The sequence below is a fragment of the Pterocles gutturalis genome, unplaced genomic scaffold, assembly GCF_000699245.1.
Source record: "Pterocles gutturalis isolate BGI_N339 unplaced genomic scaffold, ASM69924v1 scaffold10571, whole genome shotgun sequence".
Lineage (NCBI taxonomy): Eukaryota > Metazoa > Chordata > Aves > Pterocliformes > Pteroclidae > Pterocles > Pterocles gutturalis.
The window spans coordinates 20,924-33,308 of NW_010100529.1; the positions used below are offsets into that span (position 1 = coordinate 20,924).

Below are 12,385 nucleotides of genomic sequence, written 5' to 3' on the forward strand. Positions count from 1 at the left end.
TTTTTTTTAATTGTATTAAAATTGAAATGGTAAAACAAAAAATATTTGCTTATTTTCCTTAATTGAAAGCTTTGACAGTCATCTTAGTTCACTCATGCATAGTGGATCAGATGCTGTAGTGAGGCTTCATTTATTATATATTGACAATAATCTCTAATACAGTCTATTTATTGTGGGATATAACATGCTAAAACCTTTATTTGTTTTTTGGTTTTTAGAACAGAAGAGCTGTAGTATGGGTGTTAGGGAAAAATGATAGTGCTGAAATAAACGTTTTCATTTCGCAAAAACACCTCAACTTATGAAAGGACTGATTTACCTCTCTTTTGTAATACCCAAAGGACTTGCACTCAGAACCTGAATGGAAAGATAACTAAATGTGTTTAATCATACAGTTACCATTTAGGGTATGATTGATGTAACAGACTCCCCATCTTGCTTTTTATTGTAGGAACTGTTCTAAGCAGATGAACGGTGATTAGTCCAGCATCTGGTCTTCATAAATATCAAATACATCTGAAAAAAAGTGTAACGAGCCCTGATCTAGAACCTTCCCTAACTGAGAAATCCTAAGGAAGAATTTAGTTGCCACTAGATTTTCCTGGTGGAAAAACTGTGGGCTTGAGGATACTTTTTTAGAGACTGTCCATTTCTCCTGTTCTATGTTAATTGATTTTTTTAAAAAAACTGATAGCACTCTCTGTCCTTGCATACTTTTATTATTATATGCTTCTCTAGCACTTTCCATCTCAAATCAGTGGAAAGCTGCTTGGTCACAGTGCTGACTACTTTTCCTTCCGGCTACCATAATCACATAAAAGGTACCTCAAACAAATGCATCCCAGTTGAGCAACTGGTATTTTTGCAGGGAGGCTAAACACACAGGTAAGGTGGTCTACATAAATCCTGATGGACAGATGAGTGTAACTTTTTTTTCTTCCCAGATGAGGTACATGGTATGAAAATGAGACTTACTCTGCCTTTTAGTTGTATTTGGTTTCACTACAGAGTGTGTGTGTGTGTGTGTATGAATTTATTTTGGTTTTTAAGAACTTTTTTAAAAGGAAAAAAATAACAAAACCAGAAGGTTCTGGAATCCTTTTTAAATGCTACATCTGAGGTGAGCATGAATGAAGGTTTAAGTTCCATATTTAATATTTGCTCTGTTGATAGCTGGAGAATACTCATCCTTGAGTCCTATGCAAACTAAATGGCTTATATTAATAGTTTTTTAAAAATAAGTAGTTCAAGCTATAAAACATAAGTGTCATAAAAATACATTGCTTTGTTTTCTAATTTTAACATAGAATGAAATTTGGACTGACTTGCTAATGGAAAACAACATGCTTTCTTTTCAGTTCTTCCTGTTACCTGGCTATTGTAATGGCCACCCATAGGAGAAGTCACCTAGACTTTCTGAAAGTGCACAGATAGCAACAAAGTACTTCTAGTTTTGAATACTTCCAGAGTTTAAGGAAGTTAATTTAACTCTGGTGAGGTCCCTAGTAATGAAAAGGAGGCAATGTGAAGTAGCTTTGGACATAAGGCTCTTGTTTTCAAGAATCAATGAACCTCTGACTTCAGTGCCAACAGTCTCTGTGGAAGACAGTAAAATGAAAATTGTTGATGTGTAGTTTAACAGTAGCTATGGTTTTAATTTCTTTAGAGGCACACTAAACTGAACAGATGTCTGTGAGGCCTGGGGTTTTTTTGTGATCTGGAACCTTACTAGGAGAATTTTCTCATTATTAATTCCCAGACATCTTGAATTTGGTATTGGTAATATTTCCTCCTGGAAGGTCATGTCCAGTATTCAGCTGATTTGGTCTAGTTTTCCTGAAGCAAAATAAATGGAGAGGCCAACTGTTGGCCAAGCCATAACCACCCTAGCGCACTGACAGTGCCTAGGAGCAGTGCTAGGCATTTAATCTGGCAGGAGAAGAATTCTTGCTTTGATTGTGTGTAGAGCTATAACATAACATTGCCAGAGGAACACTAAATCTCTAGCATGTTCTCTTAACTAGAGGAGAGAGAAGAACTGATTCCTACAAGCATATGGCTCCACTTTAAGTTCTCCATTGGTACCCTAAACTATTGATGGTTGTTAGCTATTGACCTCTAACAAATAGCAAGCAGCAACTTTTAACTATTTAATATCTTCATACAGAAAATGTACACGGTTGTCTTCAGTTACATGGAGAATATCTATAGTGTTCTGTTACTTAAATCTTATCAGTGCCACAAGGCTTTTGATGCTCTCATTTTAAATTTATACAAATTAATGGATTTTATAACAGAGTTTAAAACTTCCTAAACTAAAACATTAGTGCTGTGAATCCTTTGAAAAGTGGTGGTCTTTCAAATAAAAATAAACATAACACTAGCTTAATTATCATGTGGCTTGTAGAATTGTTCATTTCTATCACAAAAGATACGGGTGAGATTTATAACCTCTTAAGGTGAAATGCTCCATTCTACTTCAGAGATTACTGGACACCATAGACTAAATATTTCACTTGGTGATCAAGGAGTATTTGTTTTTGAGATGTTTTTGACTTGGATGTATTGGAGACCCTTTAGCCTGAAGGGAGAATACCACCATAAAACAACGATTTGCAGCTCTATCCTCAGGTTCCTTTCTGACAAAAAGTAAATAAGATCGGCTCTGCGACCATATTTTTTTAAGCAGTGTTCAGTGTAACTTGAAGAGGAGCTTTTTGCAGCTGAATGTTTTTGATAATTTTATAAAGATTTTTAATTCTATTCTGTCTGAAGCATTTGTTAGTGCTTGCTGACTGGCTGACTTCCTGCTCCCATCTGCTTTTGTCTCTCAGCTTTTCTTGAAAGTACCAGAGGCTTTGAGAAATCTGTAGGAGGAAAAGAGTAGCTCGTATAAATGTTAGGTGGTGAATCCATGTGTGATCTACAGAAATACACGTCCATTTGAACTCCTGAGTTGAGGTAATGACTTTGTCAGCTCAGTAGACAGAGGCTTGTGGCCCAGCTGCCCCGGGGTGGGGCAGGGCTGATGGGGCCCACCTGGGGTGCTGGCTGGAGCAGGGGGTAATGGCGGCTTCTGCACTGGGGACAGAGCGGGCAGCGCGAGTCCCGCACCAAGCTGTGAGTACGCAGTGTGGGGGAGAGATTGCACCCCTTGCCTGCAGCTGTTTCGGTGTCACGGGAGGGGGAGAGCTGCGCACATTATCTGCTGTTGGTCGCAGGCCCCTGAGGTGTTTCCTGGGGCTTCTCCCTTGCCTCTCCCTGCAGCTTGGCTTTGCTGTGTGACCTGGGAGCTGTTGCTTCGCCTCTGGCCACCAGCCTGGGGCGATCCTGGTGAGTCTGCGGGCTGGGCAAGGGCAGTGATCCCCAGACAGAGCCCCAGAGCTGCTGGGCTTTTGCTCATGAACGGTGGCTGGGCAAGGGGATGTGTTTTTCCGTTGTGAAGGAGGGTTGGCCGAGGGGGTTGTGTGCTACTGTCACTTGATGTTGACTGGCCTGGTTGGCTTTTTTAAGCAGATGTTTTCCTGTTGTTTCATGTGTCTTTCCAGTTGCTCTTTTGTACCTTGTAATGGGGGATTTTTGTTGTTGAGGTGTTCTTTAATGAATGTATGGGGTTTTTGTTTCCAAAGAAAAAGCTTTTCTGAGGAAAAAGCTGCTCATTTGATTAGGGGCATCTTGTATCTAAGCTCTTGTCAGACCTATAATTCAATGTGAATAAAGACCTCCTGCTTCATGCAGAAGTAACATCTTCCTTTCCTGAAATCTCAGCAATGGCTGAGAGCAAAAAACCCCAAACCCTTCAGCTCCCTTGGGAAAATATCCTGCGTGCAGCAGGCGGGGGGCACAGAGGGGGGTGCGGGGCCTGTGCTGCTGCCTGTCGCGCAGGCACACTGCCACAGGGGAGGTATCGGGCCTCTGGGAGAAGCAGTTGGCGGCTCTGGGTGCTGGTGGCAGGAGTTCAAAAGCAGAGGCTCTTGCAAGGTCCTGCAGACACTCTGCATGCAGTGGAGTATGCTGAAGTCTGTGTTATGCTTTGTTTTGGGTGCTTGGTGCTTTTGGTGGACTAGTTGGTAGCCAGAGGTTTCCCCTGGGTTGCCTTGCCTGGAGTTCTTCTGTGTTACTTAGAAATACTATTGGATCAAAATGACAACAAATGTTTTTAAATGCTTTTCAATACCACTTCATTAGTAGGGCAGTTGTTAGCCAAACAGGAGCTGTATTTTAGCTTCCTGAATTAGTGCTTTGACTCTTTTGCCTTTGATAACCCAGGTGACTGGCTGTGCCAGTCTTAATAAGTGTAGTTTTCTGTTAAGATGATTTAACTAACTGTTGCTGTACTGAAGAATTTCTGAGAGGCTGGAAATATTATCCCCAATCTGAGTGATTTAATACCTAGCAGTTTCCATCATGCAGATGCATTACATTCTGTCAGAAACTTTATTTGCTTACAGAGGCAACAGATCCTGGTCGCTTTTTCTTAATTGCGTGCGTTAGTCAAGTCTGTTTAGATTTGAGCAAATCAGACCATTGGGGAGTAAGGTAATTGTTGATGTATTTGCTACCAACATGCTGAGCCAGAGAGTTCTGTTCTGTTTCTAAGCTGTCTCCTAGTCCTCACCAGTTCTGAAAAGTTGTGTGCCTCACCTTGTTCAGAATATTTAGAAGGTAGAAAGCTGTTCTGTCTTCCTCTCTGAAGCTCTCCCATTCTTCCTATTCTGAACAAGTAGTATATTATTAAAATACCTGAAAGGAGCTGTCAGAGAATTACAGAAAGTATATAATGGTGAATTTGTTTTTTAAAAGACTATTTTAATTGTATAGTTTGTTTGATTTGAAACTTAGAAAAAATGTAAAAGTAGTGCTAAGTTAGTATGTAATTTTTGTTCTCCTATCTAATTCAGATTGTTTTCCTAAACCTTGCCAGTCTTTTCTGTCTTTTTCTTGTTGTCTCTAACTTGTATTCTTTGGCAGGGAATTGTTTATCATATTGTAATCTGATCACATACACCAGGGCAGAAAAATAGTTCTTATCCCTTTGCTTACATTCTACCATACTCTGATTGCTGTTAAGTAGTAAAGGCCATATCTGACCTCAGCAAAGGTTAGAAAAGTTTGGTTAGCATTTGCTAGCAAAAACAACTATACAGGATTCTCATGCTAGTATCTTAGGAACTGGTCCAGTATGAAGTTCAGCTGTAGGTTCAGTTATACCCTGAAGCCAAACATGTATTCAAACCAACAGCTCCTGGCTTTCAGGAGAGTGCCCTCAGTGTGAAGTTAGGCTGCTTGGCAGCTAGGAAGCGATGCTACCTGCTCCTTTTGGCTGCAGTAAACCAACTGGGCAAAGCAGTGCTGTTTCCCTTCATTATCCTGGCTTGGCTACAGTTGAGCTGACCCTGCTAGTGTTTGCAGACGACTGCTCTGGTTGTGGGACATAAAGAAAAATAGCAAGGACACAGTATTAATTTGTATGTAGACACAGAGCAATAAATTTTGGAGTAATAAAACAATAAATACCACTTGGGTAATGAAAGTGGGTTATGATCTAGGATACTTCATTAACCAACTCATTTGAAAGGAAAGGAAATTTTGATTGTAATGAGATTAAATTTAAAGTGGGCATTTGCTTCAAAGCAGAGATTAAGCCCTCGGATTTTATCATAGACCGCAAATTTTCAGGACCTATTCTTCTTTCAGCTGAAGCCAGAGGCAAAATTCCTGTTGAAGCCAAAGTGGGCAAAGGAATGTGTGCTCTAGTTGATAGACATATGTACATGACTGGAAAGTTACTCAAATTATAAACTGCTCAGTGGAGGTTTCCATATATTTGGTGTCTATTTTTGGATGACAGTTGATCACAAGCTATTCAAACACATTCTGCTCTGGCTTCTGATGAAAACCATTTATGTTTACCGTCCCAAGTCAAAACCAAAGCCAGTCATTAAGATTATTTTGATTGATTTTATTAGGCTGGGGATCTAAGCCTCTGCTTCCCATGCAGTTTGCTTAAGATAGAAGTTGATCTTCTTTGACAATGTGCTTGGACCTTCTGTAGTACTTGCGTGCAACAGAGAAATTTTATGTGATTTTTGTGGCTTTGATGCTTTCTGGAGTTGATCTACCCTTCAGCCTAATGAAAGAAGGAAAGTGCTGACAAAACTAGAATCTCTGCATTTAAAATTGTCCCTCTCTACTCGGCTCTTGTGAGGCCCCATCTGGAGTACTGTGTCCAGGTGTGGAGCCCTCAGTACAAGAAAGACATAGAGATTTTGGAGAGGGTCCAGAGGAGGGCCACGAAGACGATCAGGGGGCTGGAGCACCTCCCCTATGAGGACAGGCTGAGGGAGTTAGGCTTGTTCAGCCTGGGGAAGAGAAGGCTGCGGGGTGACCTCATTGCAGCCTTTCAATACCTGAAGGGAATCTACACCCAGGAGGGGAGTAAACTCTTTGAAAGGGCCGACAATAGCAGGACTAGGGGAAATGGATACAAGTTGAAGGAGGGAAGATTTAGGTCGGATGTTAGGGGGAAGTTCTTTACTAGGAGAGTGGTTAGGCCCTGGAACAGGCTGCCCAGGGGGGTTGTGGATTCCCCGGCCTTGGGGGGGTTCAAGGGTGGAGGGGTTCAAGGCCAGGTTGGACGGGGCCCTGGGCAACCTGATCTAGTAAATGTGTATGTTTGGTGGCCCTGCCAGGCAGGGGGGTTGGAACTACATGATCCTTGAGGTCCCTTCCAACCCGGGTCATTCTATGATTCTATGATTCTATGAAAAGCAGTGACTTTGGAGCTGGGCAGTGATAGTGAGAGCTGCCCCATTAGAAATATGGCTTAGAAGCAAGGCCTAAAAAGTTGTCACCACTTTTCTTCTTCAAAACAGGGGAGATGAAAATATATTGTCTGTATTGTATGGGGGCTGTACTTTGTAGAAGAGAAGGCTTATGTGGTAACACTAACATGAAGTGCAAACAGAAGTAATTAAGAACAGCTGTGGGAGAAACTACTATTCTGATGAAACTACACTACTTCACCTGTGCCAAAAATCAACCCCTGTTCTTCCTCTTCCCCCCTCAAAATGCATGGCTGTAGGCTGCAGCCCTTACTAGAAGTTATCATGGTACAAAGAGTTAATTTCAATTTCTTTAGGACAGCAAATTAATAGAATTCTGTAAATTTATATTGCTCTGGAGGCTGTGAAGGATGATTTTTGGACTGTGTTAACTACTATTTAATGTAAAATTCAGAAACAGCTCAGGGAGTTGCAGTAACGATGTAAACCACTAAGCTTAGACTTGTTTACTCTTTTCTGAGTGATAGAATATTTATTGCTTGCTTCCACATAAATTTTGTATATTTAAAAAAGTATTTTCTGTACCTACCACTTCCTACCTCAGTATAATTTGGTTGTATGAAGGGTGCAAAATAATGTGTCATCACCATGCCTGCAAAAATGGAAATATTTGGATGTTTAGCTCTGCAGGCTTCAGTGTCTCAGAGCTCCAGACCTGCTTTTTCCTTGGTGAATGAATGACATGAGTACCTCTTTCTTTGCAATAGTGGAAAAAAAGGGGGGAGGGAGAATGTGATTCTACTAGCTGGCATGCAATTTATGTTCAGAAGATTCAACGACACTGACTAAAACTTTGACTCATTCAGACTGAAATATTTGTATAAATAGTATCCTTACTATTTGAGGATGATTTAGGATTTTTTTTTCTTTTGCAAATCGGGATTTAAGATAATGCAGACAGTTGGGAAGCATCACATGCAACTTACTCAAGCTATACTACATGATGTTCATCATAAAAAGATTTTTATGTTACAGGATACTAAAACAAATATCAGCCATCCCAGTTTTCTTGCAGTATATATTTCTACAAAAAGTTTATAAACTAAATGAATTAAACTTTTGCACAAAGTTGATATTGCATATGAATTTATACAGCAATAGCTGAATACTCTTTACAAACATGTAACAAAATTAAGGATAACAATTAATAGAAAAATACAAGGCATCTTTGCCATTCATGTTTAGTGTAATATATAGCCCATCATAAGTTATTAAAAAATGCATAACAAAAGCCTGATGAATACAATCCCTTCTGCACCACTCCATAACTGCTATGTATTTTACAATCAATAGTGGGGGAGGGATGAAAAAAAGGGAAACCCTAGACTGATAGGGAAAGTGCTGTTTTGTTTTCTATTACATGTTTTACTTGCAAAAAACTTTATTTTCTAAAGAATACTTTGTCTGTTATTCACACCAGGAATCTGGAAGAACTTGGTGAAATATTGCATGATTTTAACCACACATATGTAGGTATAAATATATCAACACATTACTAGGTATGTAATCAAATTAAAGCCTTTTTTCAAGAAAACTGTTCTTTCAACTATTCTTTCATCTTTAAAGATGTTTTTATTATCATAAGAAAGTTGTTATTCTGTGAGCTACTGCATACCATACATGCCTGCCTACTCTCTCCTAACTATGTAATCGGATGTAAATCAGTTAGGTTTCAGGGTTTGAGATACCTTTGGATTTGAAATTGAATGTTTTCAGTTCCCAGTGTGTGGTCCAATTTAATCACTTTGCCCAAGATTCCTGTCTCTAACTGTCCAGCCAACAACAACTTGGTAAAATCAAGACAGTACAAGGCAGCAGACAGGAAAAAAATCCAGTTATCAGCTATATTAGGAATATCACTTTTGACTTTAGAGTTGGAGGAAGCAGTAGTATCAGCTAGAATGTTTGGATCCAGATCCTCAAAAAGAACTACTGTGCCTTAAAAGCCTTTCAAAATCTGTGCCAAAAGAACTGAACACCATAGATCCACAGAACTCAGTGGGTAGAAGTTAAATGTCTGTTGATCTAAACTTCGCCAACCTGATGGCAGTATCGTTCACAATAGCAAAACCTCAACTAGGAAAAATAGACTGTTTAGCTACCATCTGTCATACCTCTTCTTAAACTGCCTGTCAATCATGGATTTTGTGCAACTAAAGCCCTCAAAGTACTTCATGCTATCAGGATAACTCCTTCAGAAGATACAGAATCGTAAGCTACAGAAGGCTAATAGAAGATAGTACCATGTATTTAAAATTATAGTATTTTTAACTTGTAAGAAGACATCTAGCATGTGACAGCAAAAAAATATCATAGCTGTATTGTTTCTCTGCTGATATCTGATACCCTTAAGTGCATGATATGCATAGCTTTAAATTTGGGGATACTGCATATGTATCGAAAAGAATAGCTGTTGGCCAAATTCAGCATTCCAGTATTAAGTACAAATTCTAACAAGCTCACGAGAATCCTTGACTGACTACAGAAACAAAAAGTAGCCCTTCTTTTTCCCTTGCATTATGATAGTCTACACAAGACTAAAACATCTGTACTTCAGCGGGACCATTTCAGTTTCATGATTTTTAGTTTCAAAGTAGTAACATCCAACCTCAGATTTTTTTCTTTATTGTTTAGAGTCCAAAAAATCACTAAAACACCTGTACTTCAGTGGGACCATTTCAGTTTCATGATTTTTTAGTTTCAAAGTAGTAACATCCAACCTCGGATTTTTTTCTTTATTGTTTAGAGTCCAAAAAATCTTTACAGATGCCTCTAATAATATCAGGAACCATCACCTCCAATCCCGTGAACTCCCTAGTGAAGAAAGTATGCGATTCTCTTGGTTCAGAAGCCATGTCTTTCAGATCATCCAGAGGTGCCCAGGCAACACCAACAGAGAAGACTGTTATTCCTACAATAAGAAAAAAAAAGTAGTTAAGACCACTTTGACTATGGATACAAGAAAAACAGCCATTTGTACATCCAAGAATGAATCTGGATTGGAAAGGTGTGTTGCAGTACCTGCACTCTATCACAGATTATTAGATTTTGACACTAAATGTCAGAAATTAGAAGATTTGCCTCAATAAAAATCCTGAAGGAAACATGGGGTATCTTAAGAGCTAGCATCTTACTTGTTTTTGTAGTGACACATATGAATGTAGCAGTTACAATGTCAGTCTTGAAACAGAAGTAACACTGTGTAAAATTATTTTGAAAATAGATTTGGATCTTTTGTGCATGCTTAGTGCTTTCATGCATCAGCATCCCAATCAGCTTTTTGGCCAAAACTGCTTATTTTCTTTCTAGATGATGATGAAGAGCAGGAGTCATGCTCTATTGGATAGCATCACTGACTGGTGCTTTTAATCTACTGATTTATCTCCTGCTTAGGGAAATAAGACTGGGTGTGTTTTTCACTAAGTTTCCACGAGTGAGTCCAGTCATACCTGGCTCCATAGCACTGGGTTTTGGTTTTTTTTCATCCTAATGGAAAACAGTTCCTTGGGGCTTACATTTTGCTGAATTTAGAACAGGTATGATACTTGATTCTCTCACTGGGGCTGTACTTGCAAACTTTAAAATCTTAACATTTACAATACAGCGGAAAAAGGATGAATCAACCTCTGCCACTTTTAAAGAGACATCATTTACCTGCTTTTTGTGCAGCAGCAGCAGGACCCCTAACATCATCATAAGACTGGCCATCAGTCAAAACAACGAGGAAGTTTTTGTTAGGTCCATCTTTCACTGGCCCAAACACATTTCTGGTTGTGAAAGAAATGGCATCACCAGTAGCAGTGCCACCACTCATGTAGCGAATGTTCCGGATAGCAGAGAGGACCTTTTCTTTTGTGGTGTAGTCTGTGAAGCCAAACTCGGGACGCTGATCATATGTGAACTGCACTGCTGCAATCTTGGAACCAATGTCAGAGATCTCAAAAGCCTTTGCAACATTGCTGATGAATTCAAGCACAAGACGGAAGTTGCTGTCTCCAATGCTGCTGGAACCATCTATCAAGAAACCAATGTTGACGGAGTTGTAGCATGTCTTGCTACACAGCATCTGCTCATGTGAACATAATTTTTGGACAAGAGGTTTTACGTATTTTGTAGTACCAAACCAGGTGGGCATTTGGTAAGAGAAGAAGCCATTGTTTCGACAGACAGCCTGTTTGAAAACAAAAAGTCAACAGGTGAATACTGATACAGCAGCTGAACAGATAACAGACACCTGTGTGATCTTTCAAAGGCAGGTTAGAAATGGAGCCTGATGGTGGGAGTTTGGGGTGGGTTTTTTGCTTGTCTTTAAAGAAATTGAGTACAAACACCTGCAGTTGAAGTCAGTACAAGCTATAATATAGCTTATTTATCCAATAATAAAATCAACTCTGCCCCTCAACATCTGGAAATTTCAAATAGTTTAACTTTATTCACAAGAACTGTAATAACTGGAAATACATTTTTTGAAAGTGAAGTAAGCCATGCTACTGAACATCCCAAGGATTGAAAGTTCTGTATTTTTGCTTATCCACTGAAAATTAGTCTCTATGTTTTCCCTTTGAAGCTGGTAAGGCCTTTTTTTTTTTTTTTTTTTTTTTACATCTATAATGTGTCATAAATACAGACATACAATTGGGTAGAAATATAACACCAGGTCCTTCAAAGTAAAATTTCTTTTTCCCCTAGCTTCCCTAGGATGCATGTAAAGTACAAGGTAATTGAGAAAGGGGTTAAATTTAAAATCAGCTCACCAAGGTGACAACTAATCTGGCTAAGATCAAAATGCAGAAGAGGAGGGCAGGCCTCTCTCACCTAAGGTCATGGCTTTCTGTGTCTTTAAGTATGTAAGGGTCACACCTGCCTGCAATACCACTGGGCTCAGCAGCAAGCTACCTTGTGCCTAGGAGCAGCAGAGCTGTAGTGCTTCATTCTGTTAATGCCCTGAACTATTAAAAATTTCTGCTAAAATTAGACATCTAAAACCTCCCTGTGGAAAATGAGAGGTTTTCTTGCTGGAGAGAAAGTGAAGACTGAGTGATTATAAAGCTCACATAAGAGTGGGTAATCTGACTTCCTAACTCATACAGCAATATCCAAAACTCTTCATCCAAGATGAATGTCTTGCACATGAACTTGCTAGGATATGTTTTTCCATATTTCCTGTGCTCTTTGTAGAGTAAGTAAATAATTATCCATAGAGCAGGTAGGGAAGGAGATGCCTCCTTGTCTGCCATTTCAGGACAGGAGATATCATATCTGCATTTCATTGCTTTGAAACATTTAACCATACCTGAGATACGGGAATCTCCTACACTGAGAATCTTCATGTTATTACAAAGTCCAGGAGCTACAACTTGGCCAAGACTTGCAACTGGCAAGACAGTGGTACCTTTGTGCAGCTGCTTTAGCAGGAAAAAAAACCCCAGTGTTTCTTTAACCTTCCTAGTGCTATTCTTTTAAGTCATTTATTAGCAGGGGTAATTTCATTGGCTGTTTTGAGAGAATATTATATATATATAAAAATACATATCTAAGAG

General features: G+C 39.4%; 1 protein-coding gene across 1 annotated transcript; it reads right to left on the reverse strand.

Moving 5' to 3' along the window:
- Positions 1 to 9,580: 9,580 nt before the first annotated feature.
- On the reverse strand, positions 9,581 to 11,016 carry LOC104466679 (cochlin; the record flags this gene model as incomplete). Its single annotated transcript, XM_010080202.1, has 2 exons — positions 9,581 to 9,756; positions 10,500 to 11,016. Coding segments are annotated over 2 exons (693 nt in total), but the record flags the coding sequence as incomplete, so codon positions are not given.
- Positions 11,017 to 12,385: the final 1,369 nt, after the last annotated feature.